Source organism: Serinus canaria, chromosome 20, assembly GCF_022539315.1.
Source record: "Serinus canaria isolate serCan28SL12 chromosome 20, serCan2020, whole genome shotgun sequence".
In the NCBI taxonomy this organism is placed as follows: domain Eukaryota; kingdom Metazoa; phylum Chordata; class Aves; order Passeriformes; family Fringillidae; genus Serinus; species Serinus canaria.
Genome location: NC_066333.1, coordinates 7,561,792 through 7,588,119, shown reverse-complemented (window position 1 = coordinate 7,588,119; position 26,328 = coordinate 7,561,792). Strand labels below are relative to the sequence as shown.

The following is a 26,328-nucleotide window of genomic DNA, read 5'->3' as shown; positions in this document are numbered from 1 at the left end:
TGGGAGCAGGCGAGCGGGCGGGGGAATCAGGCCACCCACAGCGAGCCGGGAGCGAGCCAGGGAGGAGGCAGAGCTGGGAGAACAGCGGGTCCGTGACCGGCAGTCGGGGTGAGGGCGGGAAAGGGGAGCACGGGGAGAGCGCATGGCTCTGATCTGCACTCCCGAGCAGTGCAGGACACGAGTGCCCATCCCCAGCGGCTGCGGCAGCCTGGGGACAGCGGGATGCGCTGCACTGCTCCCAGCACAGGGACCCCATCTCGGGCACAGCATGGGGCCGGGGCCGTGTGTTCCCAGCCGCGGCGGGCGATGGGCCCGGCCACGCTGCGTGGGAACCAGACGGCCCCTGGGCACGGCTGCGGCGCTCGCTTCCTCCCGCGCCCCCGGGGACCGTGCGAAGGAGGGGGCTGAGGTCAGCCGCGCTCGCCGCCGGCCGCTCCGGAGACGCCAGCATGATGTAGGCGCTCAAATATTGTTTTCCACTGGGTAGGGGAAAAAAAAGGGAGTAAAGAGAGGCCCAGGGCTGAGTGGCGGTCCCCGATGATGAAGGGCGGCCCCCCTGCCCTGCCCGGGGCTGGGACACAGCCATGGCCCAGCAGCAGCCGTCTGGGGGCTGATAAGAGAGCTGACGTGGCTGCGGTGCTCCCGGTCCCTGAGTGACGGCAGTGTCCCTTCTTGCCAGCACGGCCCCTGCAGAGACCCCCGAGACTGGCCAAACTGGAGTCCCCCTGGCCTTGGGGAGCTGGGGGGACTTTGACACAAATTTGGTCCTCTCATCAGCACAGAGAGCCCCTGCCAGCCCTGTGTCTATCCTGGGGCTGGCTGTGCCATCGGGTCTGGGTGTTGCTACTCTTGGGGAGTTCCCTCTCCCAGCCTGGGGTTGGCAGGATGGGGGTGCAAGCACAGCCCCCCACTTTGCCAGCATCACTCTGGCCCCACTTCTGTGCTCAGAGGTGCTGACTTGAGTGTCCCAGTGCTGTGTGGGAAGTGGCTGGTGGCCAGATCCCATCCTGGGGCTGTGTGGAGACTCCAGTGTCCCCCAGTTGGGCCAGCTGAGGCATATCCGTGTGCCCAGCCCAGTGTGAACAGCGGTGACTCAGCTGGTGCCTCTTCATTGGCAGCCACCCTGTATGATTCAGGTCACAGGAATCCACTTTCCTGGCTGTTCCCATCAGAGCTGCAGCCCCTGGCACAGCCCATCTTTGGGGCTGCCCTGGTCTCTAAGTCTGCAGGGACCAGTTGGAATTCCAGACAAGCACTGACACAGCCACAAGCAAGGACAGAGAGGGGAGGGAGCCCTGTACCCCCCATAGCAGAGCCTCCATGCTGTGCCACAATCCCTGGTGCCTCCCTCCAGTCTCTCTGGGGCAACACCAGTCCATTTCCAGGGCCAGACACTGAGGCTGGTGCCACCTGTGCCACGTGTGACATCCTGTGAAAAAACAGGAACGTGGAGGCATCCCAGGCCCAGGGAGGTGATAGGGGGGTTCCACTGGGAGATAGCTTCTGCTGCAGCTCATCCCCCTGACCCCCAGGAATAAAGTACCCTTGTTCTACCATGGGATGGCACTTCAGGGGCTCCTCGTTCCACAGTGTGGCAGGACCTTGTCCCCAGCATCTCCCTGGGACACAGGACCAGGCTGTAGGTGCCCTGACCAAGGCCATGCCCTGTTCCCACATGGCCTCACTATCCAGTCAGTGATCACTGGTGGAGAGACTGGTGGGGATGGAGGCTGTGCCAGATGGCCTTGGGCACATGTGTCCCCCAGCCAGCTCCTGAGCTGGGGCTGAGGGTCCCCAGCTTACCCCTGCCCACTGCCCATCTCTAATGGGGCACAGAGACCACAGAGGCAGCATTGGGGAATGTGCTTTATTAAGTGCTGGGATGTCCCGGGGTGGGGAGTCCCTCACTCAAAGAAGAACATGCCTGGTGTCCGGTAGAGGCAAGGGGGCAGCCCCAGGGGGTAGCCATTACCCCCTTGTAGGGGGATCGTGGTCCCTGGCCCCCATGGGTCCTTCTGCTCACCTGCCCGTGGCCCCATGGCCCCGAAGGATGGCTGCCGGGGGGCGCTGGAGGCCGGGGGGGCTGCGGCCAGAAGATGCTCCAGCGCTGCGCCGCAGGGCCGCTCCTTCACGCAGAAGCTCAGCGCCTGCACCCGGCACTGGTAGCTGCTGCCCAGCGCCTCGGGGCCCGGCCGGCTGAACGAGCCGAACACGGGCAGGTGGGGCTGCGTGTAGCCCTCTCCCTCCAGGAAGCAGGATGGGGGGGGCTTGCCCGTGGCCAGGAGGTTGCCAGGGAACGCAGGTGGCACCTGCCCGAACGGCTGACACGGCCCCAACCCGGGGGCAGCCAGCTCCTTGCCGTCCAGCTGCTCTGGGGGGGTATCTGGGGTGGCCGGCGAGTCCTGCGGGGGGTCCCTGTGCTGGGTGGGCAGCAAGGCAGGCAGCAGGGCAGGGTGCTGCTGCTGGGCCGGGCGCTCGCTGGGCAATGGGTACTGACCTGGCCGGGGCAGCTGCAGCGCCGCCGGGAGCCCCCCGAAGACAGTTTCCTTGGGCGGGCGGCTCTCGGCGGGCGTGAAGAACGCCCCCTTGGGCTGTGCCACGTCCGGCAGGTACAGGCAGGGCTGCCTGGCCTTGGGCGGCTGACGCCGGGCCCAGGGCTCGGAGCACCCCGGCACCCCGGCACCCTCAGGGAGAGGGGCAGGGCTCGGCAGGCGTCCTGTGGCCGACGGCGAGCTGTAGCCCCCTTCTGCCTTCCCCTCCTCCGGCAGCGGGGCAGAGGGCAGCCCTTGCCCAGGCTGCCTGGGGGTCTTCCCGCGACCCTCGTCCCCCTCAGTGCCTGGTGCATCCCGCAGACCCTTCTTCCTGGTGAAGCGCCGGCGGCGCCGCAAGAAGCTGCCGTTCTCAAACATGTTGTAGCAGTCGGGGTCGAGGGTCCAGTAGTTGCCCTTTCCCGGCTTCTTGTCGTCACGGGGCACCTTGACGAAGCACTCGTTGAGGGAGAGGTTGTGGCGGATGCTGTTCTGCCAGCCCTGCTTGTTCTCGCGGTAGAAGGTGAAGCGGCCCATGATGTAGCGGTAGATGCCGCTGAGGGTGATGCGCTGCTCGGGCGCGCTCTGGATGGCCATGGTGATGAGGGCGATGTAGCTGTAGGGTGGTTTGGTGGCCTCAGCGCTGGGGAAGGCGCCGCCGGCCGGCTCAGGAGCCGGTGGGCTGCGCAGCGCCGCGTCGCCGACGGGGAGGTCGGGCTGCATCCTCCCTACCGGCCCCCGCCGCTCCAGCTCTGCCGCTGATCCCGCTCCTCTCTGCCGCACGGCCCCAGCACGGCCCGTTAAAACCCGCCGGCCGGCGAGGGGGCGGCGGGCCCCTCCTCTGAGGGGCCGCCCAGGGCGGAGCAGGACTCTGCCGTCCAGCACTGGTCCCTGCGGACAGACAGACGGATGCGCCGCCAAGACCTGCGGCCAGCAGCCAGCGGCCCCGGGGTTGGCACGGCCGCGGCCTCCCCAGGGCAGAGGCGGGCACAGCCCCCGGCTCCCCCAGCCCCCTTTCCCACGGAAGGTTCCCACGACCTGGTTCTCATCCTGCCCTGCTCACGGTGATCAGCCGAGCTCTGGCTGGGCCTGGAGTGAGGGATGTTGGCAGGACTGAGGTGCTGCCTGCCCTCCGATGCCCCTCTGCCCCCTGCCCACCCCAGTGCCTCAGCCCCTGCCACCAGCCCGGCCTTGTGTGGGATCCTGTGCCAGGTCTTTCCGTTGTGACCAGTCTCTGCATTGTTCCCAAACCTCTGGGCACAGCACAGGCCCCAGGAGCCCCATCACACCGTTTATGAGTGTAAACTGAGACACAGGTGGTGACTGCCTTTGGGACAGCCTTCTGTGTTGCCAGGTCAGCAGAGGAGCTAACAGGCACCTCGCTGCTGCCTTCACCCCAGCCAAGGGGCTGGAACAAGGGGCAGGACAGGTCACAGTCAGTGACGTGGGACAGGGGGTTGTCTCACGCTGTGGCTGGAGCTGAACTGGCTTTGCTCACCTGAGGCTGTCTGGACTCAGCTTCCCCAGCCACCCGTGCTCTGCTTGGACCAGCACCAGCCCCCACCCCAGAGCCAGCCCCCAACACCCATAAGAAAACACAACCTTTATTTCTAAGGTTTGCAACAGCAAGTCCTGGCAGTGCAAGGTGCAAGGACAGAGCCAGGTCTGCCCTGGCTTGCTGAATAGGCACACAACAAACCCCACCTGGGAGACTCCTGAGGAATAAATACAGCAATCACAGGGGCAGCAGCACTGCCCACCCAGCTAACATCTGTCCTTGTCTGGTCCCACACACTGAGCACCCTGAGCACTCTGCCTTGGGACACGCAGCTAGAATGGAGCCATGGGGCTCAGAGCCTCCCACTTTGAGACTTCACAGCAACTGGGCTCTCTTCTCCCACCTAGTTCAGGGCTGGCAGAGCTGTTTGAGGACATGGAGGACGTGGCTGGAGGTGCCAGGGGCACAGGGCTGGGGGGAATTGCAGAGCAGGGTCGGCCTCAAGCGCTGGGCATGATGGAAGAGCTCCCGAGCAAACACCGGCTCCACCTGTAGAGGCACAGAATGACAGAGGATGGGCACAGGTTCATGTCCCTGCCTTGCAATGGTCCCTGCACCTGGCTCAGGGGTCACCAGCCCCAGTGGGAACTCACATGAGCCATGATGAGCTTCTGGAAGGGGTGCCCAGCTCTGGTGGGGTATTCCTCCCCGAAGCACAGGTAGATCTGGTACTGAGGCAGGAGCTGCCCGTTGCTCAGGTAGTCCCGCACCTCTGCAAGACACAAACCCTGTCAGGGCCCATGGGGTCCTCACAGCCCCCATCAGCCACAGCAGGGCAGGACCTGCCCCTCTCCCCAGGGGATCGGGGTGTCCAAGAAACTTACGCTGTATGTACTGCTGCGTGTCCAGCAGCTTGTAAGTCCTCTCCCTCTCCAGCTTGTTGGGCCAGTTCTTGTGCGGGGCCAGCGGCCCATTCCAGTATACCCTGCCCTGGCACTGGCGCTTCATGAAGACCCCCTCAGGTGCTACCCACAGCAGCACCCCGCGCTCCAGGTGGGGCAAGAGCCTCTCCAGCACGTTGGTCATGCAGGCCACGCGGCCATGGCCACTGAGCACCTGCGGTGGGGGGAACTGAATCTGCTCCATGCAGGAGGGGCCGTAGAGGCGCTCGCTGTCGGCCAGCACGGCGCTGGTGGTGATGCGGCAGCCCTCGGCCGTGCGGGTGGTCACCTCCTTCACCAGCACATCGCAGTAGTACAGGCGGATGTGCAGCCAGCAGTCTGGGGCAAAGGGAGGGTCAGTTCATGGGCAATCTGGGCTGGTGGGGCCACCCAGGGCATTGCCTGCAGCATGGCTCCTACCTGAATTGTTGACATCCTCCACAGGGAGGTAGGACTGGGGTCCGGGAAGAAGCTGGCCATGGGTTGGGTTCCAGCCATAGAAGATTCCCCTCACAAGGCACCCTGGACCAGGGCAGAGATGAGTGGTAAAAGGACATGGACAATTACCCCAAGGGCTCCCAGGCACTCCCTGGCTCAAGACCCTAGGCTCACACTTCCCACTGTGTTTGCTCATTATTGGGCTTCATCATATCCCCTAAGTGTATGGCTTTGCTGGGGTAGAGTGGGAGTCCTCAGCCCCTACCTCAATCCCCACAGGGGTTGCCTGCATGAGCGAGAGGAGTGCAGGATCCGGGCAGAAGTGAGCACTTCCTGCCCCCAGCCCCATCCCACCGAGAGGGACACTCCTCACCTCGCTCTGTTGGGTGGCCAGAGAGCCAGGGCTGTGGAGAGACATGGGCACTGTCCAGCATGTCCTTCGGGCTTTCCTCCTTCTTCGGACTCCCTGCAGTGCTGCCCTGGGGGTGGGAGGAGCTTTGGTGAGGGCTGAGCTGGCAGTGGGGGTTCCTGAGCAAGCTCCCTCCTCTACCATGGACCCCATAAGCCAGCAGATCTCCTGCCTGGTTCTGGCAGTGTGTGGCCCCATGGGACAAATGCTGGCAGTGTGCAAGCGGGGCAGCAGCTGATGGGTGAGGGGGGGATTTGAGGGTCCCACCTTCTCCCCTGCCAGGATGGCACAGGGCAGGCTCACCTGCTGGTCCTCACTGCCTGCGGACTGTATGTCACTGTCCTCTGCAGAGAGCAAGAAAGAACGGGTGAACCCCTGGCAAACGGCAGGAACAGTCCCAGGGAAGACAGCTGGCTGTCCAGGACACCCAGAGAGGAAAAGGAGTGGGGAGGAAGGGTAATGTCTGTGGGGCAGGGGGCTTATACAGGCATGGTTCAGGTACCAACCCCACATCTGCCACAGGAGGAGGGACAGCAGGGACGTACCTGCATCACAGGCTCTGTCAGTCACGATCTGGTACACCTTGTAAGGCTCAGAGATGTCCAGCTGGCTCCGCTCGGGCACCTCCTGGAAGTCGGTGCTCTTGTTGAGGGCGCAGCGCAGCCGCGTCTTCCAGGTGGAGGGGTCGGCCTTGTCCGTCCCTTCGTGGTACTTCCCCTTGTAGATGGCCCAAGCCTGAGGGATAGAGGGTGCCCTGCGCTGTAGGGGGTGTCACAACCTGACCCCCGGCTCGGCTGTCCAGGGGGGTCCAGCAGCGTGGGGAGGGGGGGGGCAATGGGGAGCCGGGTGGTGCGGGGTGCCGGGGGAGCACACCGGCAGCCCCGGGAGAGTGCACGGAGCTGGGCGGTGTGTGCCAGGGGTGTGCATAGAGCCAAATCCTAGCGCTGCGCACAGAGCCAGGTAATGGAGAGCCCTGGAGGTGCACATGGAACTCGGCTGCACAGGTGAGCTGGGTGAGCGATGCCGCGGCGCGCACGGAGCTGGGCACTGGGGAGCCCCGGGCAATGGGGAGCCCCGGGAGCGTCCAGGCAGCCCGGTGGCCATTCCCAAGGCCGGGTGGGACCATGGGGAGCCCGGGGTACCTTGAAGAGCGCAGCATCCTCCTGCTGCCGGTAATCCTGCTTGGCCGCGTGCTTCCAGGGGATGCGGAAGAGCGTTCGCTGCCGGTTCTCCCAGCGCAGCCCCGGGTACCGGCCGCTGTCGATCTGCGCGATCAGCCACTCCTTCAGCCGCATGGGCGCCCCCGGCTCCGCCATCGCGGCCCGGCGGCGAAACCGAAAGCGGCTCCGGCTTTCACTTTCCCTTTCCTGGCGCACGCCACAGGTTCTGGCTGCCCCAAGGACGGGGGGGACGGTTCTTAAATTTTTTTCTCTGCTCCACTTTTCCCCACGCAGCAGCGTCAAATATCCGTGTTCAGGAAAAAGTGATGTCGTAATCGACGGTTACAGCAACGGGAAGACCTGGAGCTGGTGCCTCCGGGAGGGACCCCCAAAAAAGGCATCCCCGAGGTTTCAGATCCTCACAATGTGTGCACCCATGTACACCAGTGGTGATTTTAGCCTCTTCCCGTTGTTCACTGGCTCCTGCAGAGGCTCTGGGTGATTGACCCCCACCCCGGGAAGTGCCCTTTGTTAGGCAGAGGGTGGGCGCCCATTCCCGGCTCTTGCCTGGGGCTCCAGCCTCTTCCTGCCGTTCAGAACACAATGTGCAGCTCGCACTGGTAATTTACATACCGAGATACCTGCACGAGGTGCATTTCTCAACACATGCGCCCTGCACTCGCGGGAGGGGGGCAGGCACACTGCATCCACGGGAGAGGGGACAAGGCACCAGAAGGCACACGGAACTCTCTGCACCTTTCCCAAATGCTTTCCCTAAAACTGTCAGGTCTCCCACATGCTCCCTGAAGGGGACCAGGGACCCTACTCCCTTTCTTTCCTGCGTTGGGGACCCAGCCGGACACGTCCCGGCTCCAGGGGCTGCGTCCTCCCGTGGGACCAGCTGCTCACTCCATGGGTGTGGGGAGCTGCAGGGAGCTGCGGGAAGAGCACGGGGTTTCCAGGGTGGTGTGAACAGTCACATGTCCCCATCTCTCAAATCTCTCCTCTGCTCTAATGCTCACGTCTGCCTCGTGGGGCTCTAAATGCCGAGTCGAACGGGAAACGGGTGGGAAGGGTGGGTGAGCTGTGCCAAGGGCTGCCAGGACCAGGGTGGGACACATCCTGCATTAGCTTCCCATTGGCCCCCAGCAGGGCACAGGCTGAGTCACTAGGCCACCCTGAGTGACACTGCTGTTGGTTCCTCTATCACTGCTGCAGAGTTTCATGTCGATGTGCAGGGAAACCCTGCTCCTCTGCCAGGCTGCTGCCCCCCAAGTCTCCTTTTGCAGTCACCCAGGTCTCCTTTCCTGCTCTGAGTCAGAAAAAGTCACCTCCGGCCGAGAGGAGAAGCGAAGTTCCTGAGAGCTACTGGGGCTGCAAAGTCTCCAAATGAATAATCAGTGGCAGAGAGCCCAGCCCTGGGCTTTCCCAGAGGATGTGAGGACAGGGCACAGCCACGTGGCACAGAGGGCACATGGGGGCCCCATGGGGTGTGCGAGCGAGCCCCACTGGCAGGGGTTTTCTCTCCTTACTGAGCCTGCCCACGACCCTTTTGTTTCAAAGTGAAGCCCAGGCACCACCTGTGCCCTCCATCTGGGCGAGCTGTGGGACCACGTTCTGGGAAAAGGGCCTGGGAACTGACAGAGAATCCACATCTCCCCTTTCTGCCTTGGGAAGCTGCGCTGTGGCAAGGAGTCACTGCGCGGCCTCTCAGTGGCTTCGCTGATAACATCCAAGGCCGGGAGATATTCGCAGCCGCCGGCTCGTTTGTCAGCCCCAGCCCGCCGGGATCAGTTTGATCGGCCAGCCGGCCGGGGATTTCTTGTGGTGTGGCAGCCGCCCGGTGACGCAGGACCCGGGGGATCCAATTACCCGGGCATCAGCGAGGACGCTCAGGAGCCACATTCCCCACTGTATTCCTCACCCAGCTTCTCCCTTCCCGGGGAAGGTGAAGCTGCTTAACCCTTAAACTTTTCATGCCAAAATGAGCTTCAAAAGGCAGTCAAACATTAACTCGTAGCTAACCCTGCCCTTGTCCGGGTTTTTCCAAGCTGTGTAAACCAGATCTGCCAAAATAAATACGTTCTGCTGTGCTGTGGAGCTGAGCTGGAGGGCCCTGTGGGGTTTACAGTGGGAACAGGGGAATCTCTGGGTGCAAACACCTTGGCACAAGGTGTCCCAGTGTGAGAGGGTGCAGCTCTGCATGGGGCACATATTCAGCCGAGATGTGTGATCCTGGGCTTCAGGGCTTCCACCCTGCTGAGTGCTGAGGAGGTCAAAGGGTGCTGGAAAGCCTGGCCTGGGGCCGAGGGAGTGGGTAGAGGAGCCTGGAAGGAACTGGAAGGAGAGTGGGACCCCATGGCAGATGGTGCAGGAGCAGTGAAGGATGATGCACCCCTGGTTATTCAGTTCGCTTGGTATTTACCCAGAGAGGGCAGAACTCCGTCTGCCTGGGTCACCCCAAGGCAGCACCCAGCTCAGCAGGCAGATGCTGGCAGCAGGAAGGAACCTTGGTCTTGAAGCTTTGTCTCCTGGGGGATCCCTTCCCCCTAGAAGAGGGCAGGCAGGGATGAGGGGGACCCCAGAAACATGCTCTGAGTCCAACAGGGACAATGCTGATGACCCAGCTGGGTATCCTCAGAATTTTTCCCACCTGGGACTCTGCTCCAGGAAAAGGTGTAAATGGGACAGGTCTGGGGCTTGTGATACTCAGCTGGTGCCAGGCTCCAGCACTCCCAGCAGCTGGAGGAGCTGGAAGACTCCTGGACCTCATGGATCCAGTGAGTGGAGAGGCTAAAGTGAAACAGGCTCCTGGTGAGCTCCCACCTGCTGCTCCCAACCTCTCCTGGAGCAGATCTTGTCCCCTAAGAGCCCTGCCCTGGCACTCACATTTCTGGCCTCCCTTGTCACCTTCCTACAAGGCAGCAGGGTGAGCCGCGTTCCAGGATGCCAGTGTCCCCAGCCCACTCCAGAGTGTCCAGCAGCAGCTCCAGACTGGTCCCATGCTGGGACCTTCCCCCTTGGCATCCCCGTTTCAACCTGGCCATCACAGGAGAGTCAGACCACAGAGAAGGGTATTTATTACTGGGGAACATATAAAGTCTTTAAGCAAAATGGCTTAAGGCTCTGCTCTAGTGAGGTCTGGCCAGGTTAAATGCTTGGTTCCCACCTGTTACAGATTGTGCCCTGGGATAGGTGGGAATGGGGTGCAATGGATTCCTAAAGCTACAGTGCTTGCTCAGGGCTTGTGCTTGGCCAGTCTGGAGCTGGACCCTTGCCTGGAAGCCTGTGTGGTGGCATTACCTGCTGGCACACTGGTGTGTCCCTGCTCTGTAGCCACCTGGATGCTGGGAGCTTGTGCTGCTGGTGGGAAAACTACTCTGAGGGGAGCACCAGCTCTCCTGTGCACCCTGAGGCCATGCAGTGGGTACCCAAGTGCTCAAGCTGTTGCTGCCAACACCTGGGTACTGGCCTGTGGCAGAAGAGACCCCCCTCTGTGTTCCGCCCCAAGCAGGAGCCTGCAGTGACCCAGGGACAGAGATCTGTGTCCCCAGCACAGCAGATGTGAAGATGAGCCCAGCACGTGCTGCAAAGCCCAACAGTGTCCATGAAACCTGCCCAGAGAGAGGGTGGCACGTTCCCACCCCAGAAGAGAAGAAGGAGCTGGGATTTGTGCAGGTTCCTGCCCAGTACTCCCTGTCCCACTGTGTTGCATCTCCTTCATCTCTCCCAGGCTGTTGGGTGATGCTCACTGCTCTCCCTTGGCCTGGGTCACTTCAGACAAGCCGGGATGCAGGAGAAAGTCCTCTTCACCCGCAGCAGGAAGGGACTTGTGCTCCTCATGTCTCTGGCTCTTGGGACCAGTCCTTGCACAGCTCCCTCTGTCCTGGACGTTCCTTCTCTCCCTACTGGCAGCAAGGCCTTTATTTCTTCCTCATCATTGAAAGGGGACATCCCATACTTCTGCTTCAGGTGCCTACGGACCTGGGGAAGAAGTAAAAAATAGTGCTGGTTTACAAGGGCAGGTCCAAGCCTGCCAGCAAGGGAAGCAGGGAAGAAACCAAGTCCCCTCAGGACCTGTCCTTGCTCTGAGGCCCATGGCAGGCTCAGCCACGGAGCAGGGCACAGGTGGCAGAGGCGGGTCCCACCTTGCGGGCTGCGCTGCCGCTGAACTCAGACAGCTGCTGCCTGAAGCCGGGGTTGGGATTGGCCACAGGCCGGATGGTTCGGATGGCATCCAGCACCTCCTGGCAGCTCAGCTCCGTGACAACCATGACGTAGGCAACGACCACGGTGGTACTGCGGGAGATGCCAGCCAGGCTGGCAAGGGAAAGTGCAGAAGGGCTGATGTTAGTGGCACACCCTGACCCCATGCTTGCCTCTTCCTCCACCCCTGTGCCTCAGATATTTCAGTTCTTCCTCTCCAAGGACTTACTCTCCCAGAGGCCTGAGACCTTCCAAGGTCCTGGCCATCAGTGCCTATAAATACCCACTCCTCTACAGAGAATGGGAGCAGCAGCCACTGCCTGGCTGCCTGCCCCAAACCCTGCTCATCCCATGTACTCAGCTGCAGCAAAAAGCTGCCCTGGCTCCAGGACTGCCTGGATCCTGCTGGGTTTGAGTCACAAGCCACAGCCAAGGGTGGATCCTGGGTGGGTCCACTGGCACAGAGCCCTCTGGCACAAGCTGGCTCTGATCAAGGGTTGCAGCTGAAGTGAGGGGCTGGGGTCTGTATCTGCTGAGCTGGGGGACACAGCAGCAGGCACAGGGGAAGCATTACCAGTGGACGAGGCAGTTCCCTCCATGCAGGCGACACTGATGGATAAAACTGATGCATTCCTTGAAGTGCCTCTTGCTAGCAGGAAAAACAAACCAGACAGAATGAGAACTTCAGGGGTGGAACAGCATTTTCAGCTGCAGGCAGAACAGTCCTGTATGTTTGAATTGTTTTAGGGGATCTGCCGGTCACTGCTGAGACCTGAACAGCCCAGTGCTGTTTGTTCCCAAGGAAAGGTGGATTTGCCAGCTCATTCTGTGCTGGGGACGCAGAAGGGGACACTGTGCTGGGGATGCACGGGGCTGCCCTGTGACTTGTGTGACTCATGCTGGGGCAATGGGACACTGGCTGCTCAAATCTCCAGCCACGCCTGTGCCCTTGGCTGCTTCCATACCCTTTATGTGCTCTCCCCTCTCCAGACACTTCCTGGGGAGATGCTTGCTGCCCCTCTCCATGGGTGCTGCGGAGTGGCTGCCCCTCACCCCAAGGCTCACACCCTCACAGCAGTCACTGAACTGGGATGCTGTTGGGGTCCAGGGGTGGTCCCCTGCCCTGTGGCATCACATCTCCAGCCTGTGGGTTGTTGTGTTTGAGGAGCTGAAGGGAGTTGGAGCACATGGAGGGCTTGAGAAGCTGTGAGTCCTCACCCTTGGTCACCCTCCCGCCTCCCTGCACGTCTCCACCGTGCCCAGGATACTCACATGTTGGCTTCAGGGGTGTCAGGCAGCGGGATGCGGAGGTAGGTAATGTCCTGGAAGCCAGAATAGGAAGAGAAGCTCAGGCACTGCAGCCAGGGTGTCATACATGGTCAGATCAGGGCTGGCAGTGCTTTTGCTCCTCACCCACAGCTGCCTACAGGGTTTTGCTTCCCCCACACAGCACCCCCCCTGCATAGGGCCACACTCTCCCTGGGGTGAAGGGCAGAGCAAGGGGACACCAGCAGCTCTTGGGAGAGGCTGGGAAACAAGAGGAGTCTGGAGAGCTGGAAATTGTTTCCTGTCAGTGTTCAAGGTCGGGTTATAGTCACAAGACAGCAAATTTCCCATGCCGGGGGGCCGTCCAGCCTCTCTGGGATCAGGGTCCAGGGAGAGGTGTATGTGCCATGGGATCCTCAGAGGGGGAAGGAAGATGCGGCATGGAAGGAGCTGCAGAAATCTTTAGGGTGACATCTGGTGCAAGACCCTACCTTCAGCAAGGGCTGGGGGGATTCATGGATCGAAACAATGTGGGTGATCTTGTTCCTGCTTAGCTGCTCCAGGTCTTTGGCATCTGAAGGATAAAACCAGACATCAACATGTATTCATTTCCTACCCTTCTCTTCCCACAGTGCTCCCACCCTGCTTCTACAGCCAGCCAGCACACAGAGCCTTGCTCCAGAAGATCAACTGCATCCCACGCCCACATGCAGCAGTGCAGACATGGGCAAACATGGAAACCTGGAATGCCAATCACATGATCCCAAAGCAGAGGCCTCTCCCTGATCCCTTCTCCTTGCTGCTCATGCTGGTTGAACCATTCACACCTGCACAGAAACACTCAGGGTCAGCAGGTAGTGTCCCTCCTGCCTGTACTTGTCTCCACTTTGGGAGGAGACATGTGCCCTGCCCACACCTCTTTGATCAGACACACACACAGCACTGGGACTTGCTGCAGCCTGAGAGAGCTGCTTTATCTTGTGAACTATGGAAGTGGAGCTGCAGCAATTTATATAATCTCTGATTTTCTGTAGAAAACACCTGAGCAGTGATTTGCTGCTCTCTGGTCTGTTCTCTCTGCAGCTGCATGGACAGAAATGGGGTGTCCTTCGCTGTTAGGGGCAATGCCCTGCCTCTCACCAATGCTTCAGCATTCTGGATGTGATCCTGGCCTCTAGTCCAGCACAGCAGTTGTTGCACAGGGAGGGGAGCGTGCTTGTCTTGCTGAGCAGCTTCCAAGTGTCTCTCTTTCATGCCACAACCAGCAGATGCAGTAAGCATGGCCAGAGAGGAGGGGAAACACTTCCCCATCCCATTCTTTTGGGTTTCTAAACTTTCACATGCTGTAAAACCTTGGCTCGGGGATCCAGCCCAGGAAGCACTAACGGCATGATGTGAATTTTAATAGGAGCAAGTCTCAAGGGAGATGCTCTGTAGGGAAGCTGTGCTCTGTGTGGGGAGGGAGATGAGGACTCACACACCTGTCACCTTCCCAACTGCCTCAGCAAGCAGTGACAGCAACTAGTGACACTGGAATCAAGGCTTACCAAGGCTGGAAAAGCTTCCAGTTGGAGGAGATGCCTCTGTGAGCTTAATGTTGCAGGCCTAGAATCTTGTCACCCTGGATTGCTTGGCAGAGTGATCAGGAGTGCTTGGATGGCATCAGGCCTAGGCCCCACAGCAAAGGCTGCTCACAGGATCCCCCCTGATGGCAGCTGAGTGTCCTTGTCCCTCTGCTCTCAGCAAGCCACAGCTCCCCCAGCCCAATCCAAAGTGCTCCATGGGGCAAAGGGAGAACAGGGCTGCCAATCCAGTGACATTGCCTTAGCAATTCACACCAGTGGTTTAAAACATGTGCACCACTTACAGCAGGAGTCAAGCCAGCAAAGGAGCCATCAGAGAGGCAGGAGTACTTCTAAATGCTGGTTTGTCATGGCAGATGCCAACACTTGGTCATTTCCTGCTCCCTGACAATGAAAATTCCTTAAAATAGTGACTTGGTGTGAGAAGAGGTGACTCTGCCTCTGGGAAATTCCCTCCTGAGGGTGGGCAGCCCCCTCTGGCCTCTTCTACTGCTGCAAAACTGGGGAGCATTACCCTGAAGTGCCCCAGTCCTGCTCTCTTGCACCCATGTGGCACCACCAGCTCCTCTGCTCCTGGCAGGGGATCCATATTTCCTTTTTGGCTCCTTTTCCCCATGCATCCCAAGACCTCAGGGCAGCTGTTAAATAAGGAAACCATGCAAAGGCAGGGGTGTCTGCCTTGCCTTTCCCACAGTGTCTTCACTCCCACTACTGCCAACCCAAACTGGGTGACAGAGCAGAGCAGGCCGTGGGTGCAGGCAGAGCAGTGGGCGCAGGCAGGATGGTGGGTGCAGGCAGGATGTCAGGCAGCATCTGCAGGCAGGGAGACACCAGCTCAAGCAAGCCCCACTCCCCAGGTGGAGAACATCTCTGCAGCAGTGGGGTTCCACTCACCAACGAAGTTCCCAAGGTAGAGGCCAGGAAGGATCTGTGGGACACAAGGGGAAGTGGCAGTGTGAGCAGTGACCTTGGGCTGTGGTACCCATTGTGCTGGCACCCATGCTGGAAAGCACTGACCTTGGCTGGAGGGCCAAAGTTCTGGCATTTACATGACCATCCAGCCCCGGGGCAGGAACAGTGCTGGAGCAGCTGGACCTGTGCATTCCATGAGGGCTGGATGTAGCCCTGGCACCTTCAACCACCTGGCACTGCACTCTCATGGGTGCTGGGAGCCAGACACAGCTTTTTTATTGCTCCTCTTGTTTATCATCAATTAGTCCTCCGCTGGGGTTTATTACCTGAGCTCAGCAAGTTGCATACACCTTTGTACAGCCTTGGACTATACCCATGAACTGTGGAAGCCCTGCTGCTCAAAGGATGGGAAAGCAACAGGCACAGAAAAGCTTGTAGGGGATGTAGCTGGCCCCCTCCCAGCCCTGAGCTCTGCTCCCCTCACTCTGCCTTGCAGGGAGGGAGCCCATTTCTCACAGCTCAGGCACAGATTGCTCTGGACACCATGCTTTCAGCTCATTTCCCCTGGGAAATTCCACTTCTCATGATGAAAAGATAATTACTTGACAAGGCCTCTGTTAACAGCACTGCAGATGCAGAAGCAGGACACCTTGCAAACCTTGTCAACCAGAGCTATTTTATATTCCCCCTCACTCCCAGCCTGGGCAGTGAGTTCAATCCTGTATCCAGCCGGTTCTCCACCAGTTTCTCCCTGCAGCAATATTTGTTGCTCAGGGCAGGTGGAGGTGATTTTCACCAGCACAGCTGGACTCACACTTGTCTCACTGCTTAAATTTGGAAACGTTTCTCTCAATTGAACGGCTTAAAGAAGGAAAGAAGGGTGGGGGTTTTTTTGTTTTTGTTTTTGTTTGTTTGTTTTTGTTTTTTGCGATTCCTGCGATTTTAGATCAATTTCCTATTGACAGGGTGCCTTTAACTCACAGCTGCGGCACTGAGAGGAGCGGGTGGGAGAGCGCCAGTTAGCAAGGGCACCTCCCAAGGGCAGGACACTGAACCATGAATAAACAGCATGTGCCTGTCCCCAGCACCCTGCTGACCCGCTCCTCAGAGGAGAAAACGGGGCAGCACATAAATAAAATAGTGCCCATCCCCTCTGCCCCGTCTTGCTGAGCCCCATGCACAGCCCAGCCCCACTGAGCAGGGGGTGCGGGACCACCAGGTTTGGGGTCATACAGGGCTCACAGCGTGTGCGTGGGGCTGGCTCCTTGGGATTAAAGGTGTTGGGAAAAGTTCCCCCCTTCCTTGAAGGAACTTGCTGTGACCCCCTCCCTCCACCTCCCCGAGCAGCTGTCAGCTGTCCCAGCTGACACCTCCGGTGTTGCTTTTCGCAGATAAACAAACAAACAAAGAGCCGAGCCCTGTCCCGGTAGGTGAAACGCCGCTTGGCGCGGCAGAGGCAGCCGCCAGGTAAGGGTCTCCCGCCTCCGGCACCGGACGAGCGGCCCGGGCACGGCCGAACTGCAGAGCAGCCGCCCCAGCGCTCCCCGTTACCTGGCTCATGCCGTTCCCCATGGCCGACGGCAGGCGCCGGGGGTGGGGACGGGACGCGGGTGTCCTTGTCCCCAATGCTGCCGTCCTCCCCGTCCCCGGGCGCAGCTGCCGTCCCCGCTGCCTGGTCGGGTTTCCGTCATGAAGAGCTTGGCTCCCCCGGGATCGCTGCTCGTTCCCAGCGCGGCGAGGCCGGGCCGGTGGCTGTGCCGGGGCAGAGGGCACCGCGGCCGCCGTCCTCCGCGGCTCCTGCCGAGGCCCTTCCCCGGCTGCTCCGGCGCTGCCGCGCACCGGCTGCTGCCTGGCCGGGAGCAGACAAAGGAGGAGAAACTGCCCCCCTGCGCCGTGGCGTGGGAGCACGGGGCCGCGCTGGCTGCTGCCTGTCGCCGCTGCCCGCGGCCGCACAAGGCTGCACTGTTGGGAGAAGAACAAATCCTTTGTCCTGCTTCATCAAGGAAGGTCTGTGCGGCCACGCGGCGAAGCGCCCGGCAGGATGCCCACCCCTGCCCACGCCATGCCCACCCCTGCATGCACCATACCTATCCCTGCCCTGGCCGCAGCGTGCCCACCCCTGCCTGCGCCACACCTCTCCGTGCCCTGCCCGCTCCAAGCCCACCCCTGCCTGTGCCCACCTGCAGCCAGGTGCCGCAGGATCCCTCCCCTGCCCGGGGGCCTGCAGGAGTGTCCTGGGGACTTCGCGGAGCCGCAGGATGGGCAGTGCCAGCGAGGAGCAGGGCTGAGGGGTTCTCCAGTAGCGCCTGTCGCCGCCAGCCAGCAGGGAGGGTCAGGCCGGGGGTCGCGGGCCGGGACAGGCCGGGGTATCAGGCCGGGGCCGCGGTGGCCGTGTGGGGGTGCGGGTGCCCAGAGCGCCCCCTGGCGCGCAGCCGCGCGGTTGCCATGGGGACGGGCACGGGCTCCGGCGCCCTCAGGGGCGGGCGGGGGCCGGGGGTCGCGGCCCGGCTCGGAGCGGGGGCTGGAGCCTTCCCGGTGGGCTCCTGGCGGGTTCCTGGCTCTGTGTCCCAACTCCTGCACATCTCCGGGGCAGCATGTTAAGCCCCATATGCTCTGTGTGCAGGTGCGGGCAAGGATAGCACCTCGCTCCGCAAGCTTCCCACCATGTATGGGGAGTATGGCTGGTATCTATGGGCAGGTTTGGATAGGCTCAATAGGATTAATTAAGTTGGAAAAGATTTCTGGGATCGTGGAGTCCAACCTAGGACTGAACACCACCTTGTCAACCTGACCAGGGCTCTGGGTGCTACTCCAGTCATCCTTAAACACCTCCAGGGTGATTCCAGCATCTCCCGGGCAGCCCATTCCAATGTACAAACACCGACAGCCCTGTCCCCTCCTGGGCCCTGTCTCCTGCAGCACACTGGCTGAGCAGGATGTGATCCCACCAAGAAGCCTTAGCCCTCACCAGGTGAGGATTTGAGCACCTGCTCTAGTGGAATGTGTGCCTGCCCATGGAAAGGGGGTGGAATGGGGTGAGCTTTTAGGGTCCCTCCCAACCCAAACCAGTCTGTGACTCTGTGGAGGGAGGTTGAAGATGGTTTGTAACACTGGGTTGATCTGCAGTACTTCAGCAGTGCAACGGCTGGGCTGCTGCAGGGTCACTGTCGGCAGCTGCCTGCCCTGGAGAGGGGGATGCTGGCTGCACAGGAAACCTACAGCAGAAATGGTGGAACATGGACTGTATGACAGCTCTGTCCTAGCCCCCAGTGTTATGCAGAGAGACAGAAAATTGAAATTGATCCTCTTCCTCCACAAAGAAAAAGCAGTTATCAGTGGTATCCATATTTATTTATTTTTCCTCTCAGAATATGTGGTGCAGTTGATCCCCAGGAACTTCCAAGGGCAATTAAAGCAAGTCATACTGTGGGAGCATTTGTTATGCTGAATCTTGTATTTTTCTTTCTACCAAGCTGAGTCAGAACAGCTGCTTAGCAAAGGATCTGAAGAGCTTTCAGAAGCAGTTAGAAAGGGAAGCGGGCAAGCCTGAGGCAAGAAAATGTGCCTTTATTCTGAAGACCCTCAAAATGCCTTCAGAGTACTATTTGTTTGTGGAAGAATTTTGCAAGAACCCTGGCATCACTTGGATTATGAAACTGGTAAGTGTGTGCTCTCCCAAGGAAAGTGAGAGATGAATGGATGCCTTCGTTCTTCAGAGGGAGAGGAAAATATGCAGGAAACCCGCAGGAAGAATTGGGCAGAGCAAGGTAACATGGAGCAGTGCTCCTGGCCAGGCTTCTGATCAACATGTACCATCAAAACACTGCTTCTTGTGTAAGAGTTTATTTCAGCTGCCAAAAGTCAGCTCAGTTTATTTGTAGAATCAAAGTTAACTCAGTGGTGAAGGTATAAAGTGCAGAGCTCTGTGTGGAGGAACAGACTGCTCCCAGGGGTTCTGACTGTGGGGTTCTGGCTGAGTTCATGCTCTGAAATCTTTCAGTTCAGCTGCAGGTGTGCAAGAAGGTGGAGGTGTGTGCAGGACAGGTGGCTAACTGGGCTCCAAAGGTGGAGCTGTGAAAACATCTGTTTGGATTTAAGGAAATCCCATTGTGTTAGATGTCAAATCTGGTGTAAACTTACTGGATGGAATTCCATCCTGAGACCGTGAAGAGATTATGGGAGGCTTCATTATCACAGAAGCCCAGAATGGTTTGGTTTGGGTTAGAGGGGATCTTAAAGTTCATCTCATTCTACCCCACTGCCATGGGCAGAGACAACTTCCACTAGACCAGGTTGCTCAAAGCCCCAGCCCAGTCTGGCCTTGAACACTTCCAGGAAGGGATATCCATTACCAGTCTGAAGCACAAGCTGGGGTGGATTTGGTTGGCATGAACTTCTCTCTGCCCTGCTGGGAGAGAAGGGCAACCTTATGCTCTGAGTCATGTTTGTCCCCCCAAACCTGGAGCTGTGCTGAACACCGCAGCTTCCACTTCAGTCACTGATCTGGGGATTAAGGAAAAATTGTGTTTCCCTTAGAAATTCTGTGACAAGATAATGTGACACTGAGAAATGCCTTGCCCGTGCCAGAGGATTCAAGCCATTTAACATTTTAAGTGTTGTGCTGTGGTGCATAATTAAAAACACACCCCTGCGAGTGAGCAGTCCCTCTGTTTTGTGCAGCAGGTCTGGTGAGGAGGCTGGGACAGGAGGATTTGTCTTACCCTTGAGAAGCAACTGGGAGGCAATTATGCAAACTAACTTGTGAATTACAACCAGGAGGATAGCAGCTAGTGATTTGCTAACTCTAAAAATGGGAAGTGTTAATTGGCAACAAAACCGTTATATTAAGCCGTTTTTCTGCCTCACAACCTCAATTAACATGGTAAATAACCAGAACACAGTAAATAAGGATGTATGAAATTATACCAACAACTTGGTATAATCACTGAAATTATACCAACAACTTAAATAGATTGTGGCTGACCTCAAAACTTGCAGGCAAGTAAAAATAAACTCCATGTTACTTCTTCTGTTGGTCTGTGTTCTGAAGCAGCCCCGTGTTGTGACGTCCCGGCTTGCCCATTCCCACACTCAAGAGGCAGCAGTAGGTCAGGATGTGCCCAGTGCCACATCCTGGGGCTGGAGGAAGCTGCACCTGGGCAGCAATGTGGGAGCTGTGCTCCTTGGGTGCCTTATCTGGGCCACTCCTCACCCTCTTATATGCAATGTGCAGTCTAGGCTGATTTCAGGATTTTTCTGCTCATTTTCCGTAGTTCCCCAACACCTTTTTTGTCTTTTCTGTTTAATTAAGTTCTTCTGTAACATACACAAATTTAAAATGGGACTTAAAATTCCCAACAACATATGTTGCGTTACGTGTATTTCTGGAAGCGTGTGACAGAGTTTGTTTATTTGGTGCTGTGAGAGTTCCCCATAGGCTGCCTGCTCTGCCTTTCCTCCAGGAATCCTCCAAACACAAACATGAGGGGGTTTTTGTTGAATCTCCCTGCCCCCATAACCTTAAATAAACATGCTTGCACACGAGCAGCTGATGAATCAGGTTATGCAGGTCTTCTGCAGTGAAATTCTGGAAAACTGCAGGAAATGCTAACATTAAAGCCACTAAGTCTGCTCTCTACAGACTTGCCATCTGTAGGTTGGCAAGTCACAAGGTGGGGGAATGTTCCTGAAAACTGAAATGTAAAATTGATTGAAGAAGGTGAGAATGACTGTCTTTTCTTTGGGAATATCCATCAGGCATTTTGTTCTTTTGCTCTTTTTTCATCCTCTCCTTCTGCCAGCGCTTGGTCTGTTTTCCCATGCTGCCCTCCTGCCATATTCCTTCACCATTCTCCAGGGTAACAATGAAGGTTTCTACAATGGACTTTCCCAAATGGATGGATACTTCCTTTGGGATCTGATTTTTTACAGTTTGTGTGCATATTTATATGTAAACTTCCAATCTGAGGTACATCTAACACTAGGCAGCAATTGGGTTTTATTATCACACACACACATATATCTATTGTACCCATGTTTTACAATGTATTTATACTATACATTCTTTGGGTGATCCTGCACAGGGCCAGGAGCTGGACTTAGATCCTTGTAGGTCCCTTTCAACTCAGGATTTTTTAAGATTCCAGAAGGGTAAGAAAAGGACTGTGCAGTTCTACTGCTTGGTATTAGATGCATCAGATGAACCTTGTCACTTCCAGCTCCTGCAAACACCTACAGGACTCAGCTGGCCTGTCGCTGCTGCTGTCACCCTGTCTCTCTTCAGTCCTTTTTCACTGGAAAACTGGTGTCATCAGATCACTGGAAATGTCAGTCTGACAAATCAGCTCAGAACAAAGCTGAAATGTCACTCCTGGTTTTACTGTTAGTGGTTGAATTTTGGCAGCCTTTCTTCTTCATTGGGTTCACAGAATGTAAGAACAGGGTGATTCACGGGAGAGAACGATTTGATTTTCAACGTGTCACACTTGCTGCTGTATTGAGTTTGATAGCTTTCATTTGATTAACACATCTTCCCAAAAGTTATGCCCCCTCAATTTGATGGTTTAGGAGAGAGAAAAATCCATCAGTTCTCTCTGTGAAAGTTCAGCAGAGTTCACACTCACTCTAAATGATCAAAAGCCTTTCCATTGTACCGGGTGCAGAGTACCCTGCCCTTGGGGGAGGGTGTGCCAAGGTTTGGAGGCATGGTGACGTGAAGATTCCAAGCCCCCTGCCATGGGCAGGGACATCTTCCACTAGAGCAGCTTGCTCCAAACCCCATCCAGCCTGGCCTTGAGTACTTCCAGGGATGGGTGTTACCACCCACCTTTGAGTGGTAACTCAGGTTCTTGTTGATAGATTCCTTGGGGTGAATTAGAGTGAAACAACACGGAATGACCAATGTACATGTATGAGGCAGGTTTGTTTTAAAACAACTTAAGAGAAAAGGAAGCATACAGCTGTTTTGATCTTTTTCTATAAAAATATAAAACAAAGTGAAAACAAAAGAGAAAGGAAAAAAAAAGAAAGAACAGTAAAAGACAGGGGAGAGGGAAAATATCACCACCCAGGTATCCAGTGATGAGATTTGATCAGTGCAGTTTCAATGTCTGTGGTCTGCATGATGGTCACAGTCTTCATCCATTAGGAGGCCACACACAACAAAGATTTCCATGGGTTATATGCATTCAATTTTAGAGGAAAGGCCTTGATACCTCCCTTGGGGGTGGAGTTTACACTGTCACATGAAGCTCCCTTATAGGGAGGGAGGAAATTGGCATGACAAAAAACATTAGCCTACCTCTGCAGGATCTGCTTCTTATCTGCCTTTTCCCTTATCTGATACAATAACACTTTGTCAAGTGGGTTATCTGGGAAACAGCAGATTGCAGGGCTCAACCAATTTATCTAAGCAAACTTTGTTTTTTCCCAAGGAGGTGTTCACAGCTTCTCTGGGCAACTTGTGTTAGTGACTCACCTTAAGGTACAGCACTAGCTCAGGGCAGTTGTTCTTTTCTTTTATTTTGTTGAATACTTCTGATTTTTACTATTTTTGGTCAGATAGCATCATGCAGTGTTGGATTTCAGCTCAGGCAGCTGAAAACTGAGAAAATAGTTAGGGACAGACAGGGAAAATAATTGTTGCTGGGGCACAGAGGACTGTCAGAGTGAGAATTGCATATTTGCTTGTTCAGTGTCTGTTTGTCTTGGATCTTTATCTCAGCCCAGATGTTCCTCTCACAAACGTGGCAGCACAAAAGCCTACACCTGACTGCTCCTGGCCAGGGAGGGGACATGCTGCTTGCAGGCTATTCCCTGCTGCTTGCTGTGGGATCTCTGGCAGGTGCAGTTGAGCTGACCTCACCCTGGCAGCTGCCATGTGTGCTGCAGCCACCTCACTGTGCTGCCTCTTCTCCTGACACACAGCCAGGTGATTTCCTTGGTAGCAGCTTTAGGCATGAGGCTGGGCCAGGCTTCTGCTTTAATGTCACTTTGTGCATCTATAATGTGGATCCTTTTACTTTAAACTCAATAATGTTCTGGTTAGTGCGCTCCTGAGAGGTAGATGTAGCTTAGCCCTTTGCTTCTGAGACCTCAGAGGGACAGCAAGGCTGGCATTGCTGCACACAGCTGTCACTGTTAAGCTGCCTCTCTCAAGAGGTGGCAGCTGAGGGACAGAGAGAGAGAGGATGGAAGGAAAAAAAATAGGTTGTCAGATTCCTCATGAATCTGAGAATGGTGTTTGAGCATAATGGAGGATGGTGTTGAACATCCCATTTTAAGGGCTGCTTCCTTCTATAAATCTCTCTTGTCAGTAGGGAAAGGAGAGTTTTTGCAGTACCCTGATAGCAGAGAGGATATCAATTGCTGCTGGGGAACTTCTGATGAAGACCTGGGGACTGTTTTCTCTTGTAGGTGCATAGCAGTTAACCCTGGAGAAATTAACTGCTGAGTGTGGCTGGTTGCCCCAATCTTCTGGTCTCTGGCCTTTCACTCAGAATTCTTGCTGGGCTGTGGAGGTTATGATTGGAAACAAATCACATGGACTAAATGTGTGGTCATCTGTTGGGAATGACTTTGGGTAATTGTTTGGATGTCTCAGGGCTGCAGGTGTGATCAAACTTGGTGCTTGACTCCCAAGTTTGGGGCTTATTGGAGGTTCTCATTGTGGATATGGACAAGCATTTTTATCCAGTGTTCAGAAGGGGATTAGCAGTGACAAATGCTACTTTGGGCTCCTGGGCTGTGATATCCCATCCCATCAGGATCTGAAACCCTCAACGTGTTCTTAAGCAGACAAGGGATTATAGTGTCAGGTCACCCCTGGTACAGGAGTGTCTCGTGATGCTTTCACACCTTGCAGGTAGGGGTTTGCAGGCTGAGTGAGCTGGTGTGGTGCAGCAAGTGAGATGTACAGCTGTGTGAACTGGTTACATGAAGGGAGCTGCCACCTGGAAGGATATAGCTGCTTTTAATCAGATTAACAGACTTCAGCTGGGTGCAGCACCTTATAACTGTCAGTTCTCTAACCCTGTTGTGAAACCCTGCCAACTTGGCTATTTCTGGAAGATGCTCCCCTCCAAGTAGCAGCAAATCACAAGTATCAGAGCACTTGCCAAAGATGGAGGGTTATGATCATCTCTCCTGTTTATGTGTCCCACAGCAGTGCACCATCAGCACTGATAAATTCCCCCCCAGAGTGGTTTGGCTGCCAGCAATGAACATCACCAGGTCCATGGTGCACTGACTGAGATGCAGGCCAGGAACTGAGGGAACTTAACAACAAAAGCCCCTTTAAAACAGAATTCAACTCTGTTGGTTTTGTTTGTTTTTTAATACAGGTTTTCTCCCTAATTAAGTGAAAAATATTTTTCATGAAATTCAGCTGAAATTCTCCAAAATTTATCTGCTACATTCACAACCCAAGTATTGCAACAGCAGGAACCCGAGAACGCAACTGATTTGTCATTACAAGAGTTGAGAGAAGCAGAAACAGCAAATAGCACTACAAAAATGACAAGCAAAAATATGATTATTATTCTTTCACTCTTAGTCATGTAAAGAGCAAGCAGAGGCATAGGTAAGGCAATTTCCCTTAGTTGTGACTTATGTTGATGGTGCTCTCCCATGCAATGTCTCTAATTTAACTCTTCCTTCTAACAAGATGTGGTCACTGGTATAACTTCTTACAGCACTGTGTCCTGTCAGCTTCAGCCCAGTATTTCACATGGCGCCACTGGGGACAGTTTTATTTCAAATGAACAAATAAATTAAGCTCATTTCTGGTCTGGGATAGCTCTAATGTGCAGAATCTACTATGTTCACAGCCTTAAACAAAATTACTGCTAAGGCAGCCTGCAGGTAAAGGGCCAAAGTAACTTCAGTTAGTCAGGAAAGAAATTAATTGGAATGAAAGTCCTTGATCACATCATCACAGTGCTGCTGGGCTCTTAGAGAGATATCTGAACACTCTGCTGGGAACCTGTTCCCTACAGACACCCACATCTGCAATTAAAAAGGGTTAATGCTCATTCTGTGAATCTTCCTCAGCACTTACTGCTTGAGCATGACTTTTTTTTTCACTTTTCTTTCTGGAAGCCAAAGGGATTTTTTTTTTCTTTAGTATCATCAAGAACAGGAATAGAAACTTTGCAACAAGCTCAGAATGTTCTTTGGCTCAGCACATGGGAAAGAGATTTAGGGTTGGATTTCCTATTGCTTCACACTCCTGCCTGCTAGCAGGGTAATGATTTTGTGGGCAGGCATTTTTCTTAATGAGCCATTGGCAAAACTGCCTGTTTCTCCCTAATTTACTGTTATATCTCCTCAGCTGGGTTCTGGAGGTAAACACTTCACCTTCCCTCACTGCCAGCTGCCAGCAAGACTCTGAACTCGAGTTCATCTTCTGAAAGACTCACTTTGCATTGTGAACAGGGAGAGCAGGAGGGTGAAGATGTTTATCACTTTCTGAGGGGTTTTATTACACTGTTTGGGATGGATGGTCTGGTTTCATGATTTTCTTGGCAACTGATCATAATCCTCTAACCTTCATTGAGATTAAATGACAAATATCCAGAAGCAGAGCAAAGTAAGGAGGCAAGTTGCTCCTTCAGAGTGGGAAAACAAGGCAGCATGGGGCTGCCAAGGGACTGGAGCCCGTGTTGGAGCCAGGACTTGCACAAGAGCTCTCTGTCAGAGGTCCTTGTGCACTGTGCCTCCCACTCGTGCTGCTGCTGGAGCACTCTGTTCCCAGCAGCTGGTCCTGCAGCATTTTGTCATTGACTACACAACCCCAGATATTAATAGCAGAGAGATGTCCCCTGCTTTCAGCTGTTCAGCTGTGTCCCTGTTTGTCTGGGAGCTGACTCCTGCATGCAGCTGGGGTATTGTCATTGCTCAGGTACTTCAGTCCATGAGTTTGATGCCATAAGCTGACAGGGAAGGAGCAGCATGGTGACCTGGTCTGGAATGACAGGCCTGTCAGCAGAGGGGGAGATCTGGGTGTTCTGTGAATAAGAACATTATGACAAGCACACATTTAGATGCAGACTTCATCCAGTGCTAGCAGGTGTCCTGCTGGGTCCTGAAGCCGTTGGCACAGGAGGGGAATGCACATCTTCACTGGGGAACAAGAATGAGTGTGTGAGCTCTTATGGAATTAGGAGACCAAAAGGACCAAATGTTTTCCAAAAATGACTCTCTGCAGTCACTGTGGTGACTGTTTATTGGGCACTTTCCTGAAGCTAGTTGTGTATTTTACTGATGGGAAGCAGTACTTGGATTCTCCATACCTGGAGAAGCTGACACACACTGTTCCTTTTGCCATGCACACCTCAGTGTGTCCAGCATCATCTCTGGCTGTGGATTCTAACTAACACATGAGCAGA

The 26,328-nt window shown here is 55.9% G+C and overlaps 2 protein-coding genes across 3 annotated transcripts; both read right to left on the bottom strand.

The window, feature by feature from the left end:
- Window positions 1-1,853: 1,853 nt before the first annotated feature.
- Window positions 1,854-3,964, bottom strand: FOXS1 (forkhead box S1). Of its 2 annotated transcripts, XM_050982223.1 has the most exons (2): window positions 3,261-3,964; window positions 1,854-3,144 (listed from the first exon to the last, which is right to left on the bottom strand). In XM_050982223.1, exon 2 carries the CDS (start codon window positions 3,123-3,125, stop codon window positions 1,905-1,907), a length of 1,221 nt encoding a protein of 406 aa, XP_050838180.1. In that variant the 5' UTR covers window positions 3,126-3,144; window positions 3,261-3,964; the 3' UTR covers window positions 1,854-1,904. The 2 variants fall into 2 exon arrangements, with proteins under 2 accessions (XP_050838180.1, XP_050838179.1); XM_050982222.1 differs by having other exon boundaries at window positions 1,854-3,964.
- Window positions 3,965-4,116: 152 nt separating this feature from the next.
- DUSP15 (dual specificity phosphatase 15) lies at window positions 4,117-17,340 on the bottom strand. The gene is made up of 16 exons (XM_050982294.1): window positions 17,122-17,340; window positions 16,493-16,903; window positions 14,924-14,957; window positions 12,938-13,020; window positions 12,453-12,502; window positions 11,755-11,829; window positions 11,123-11,294; window positions 10,750-10,958; window positions 6,957-7,317; window positions 6,360-6,549; window positions 6,082-6,158; window positions 5,779-5,884; window positions 5,388-5,489; window positions 4,911-5,306; window positions 4,680-4,798; window positions 4,117-4,575 (listed from the first exon to the last, which is right to left on the bottom strand). The coding sequence occupies exons 2-16, from the start codon at window positions 16,511-16,513 to the stop codon at window positions 4,435-4,437; spliced, it is 2,136 nt and encodes a 711-aa protein (XP_050838251.1). The 5' UTR covers window positions 16,514-16,903; window positions 17,122-17,340; the 3' UTR covers window positions 4,117-4,434.
- Between the last annotated feature and the right edge of the window lie 8,988 nt (window positions 17,341-26,328).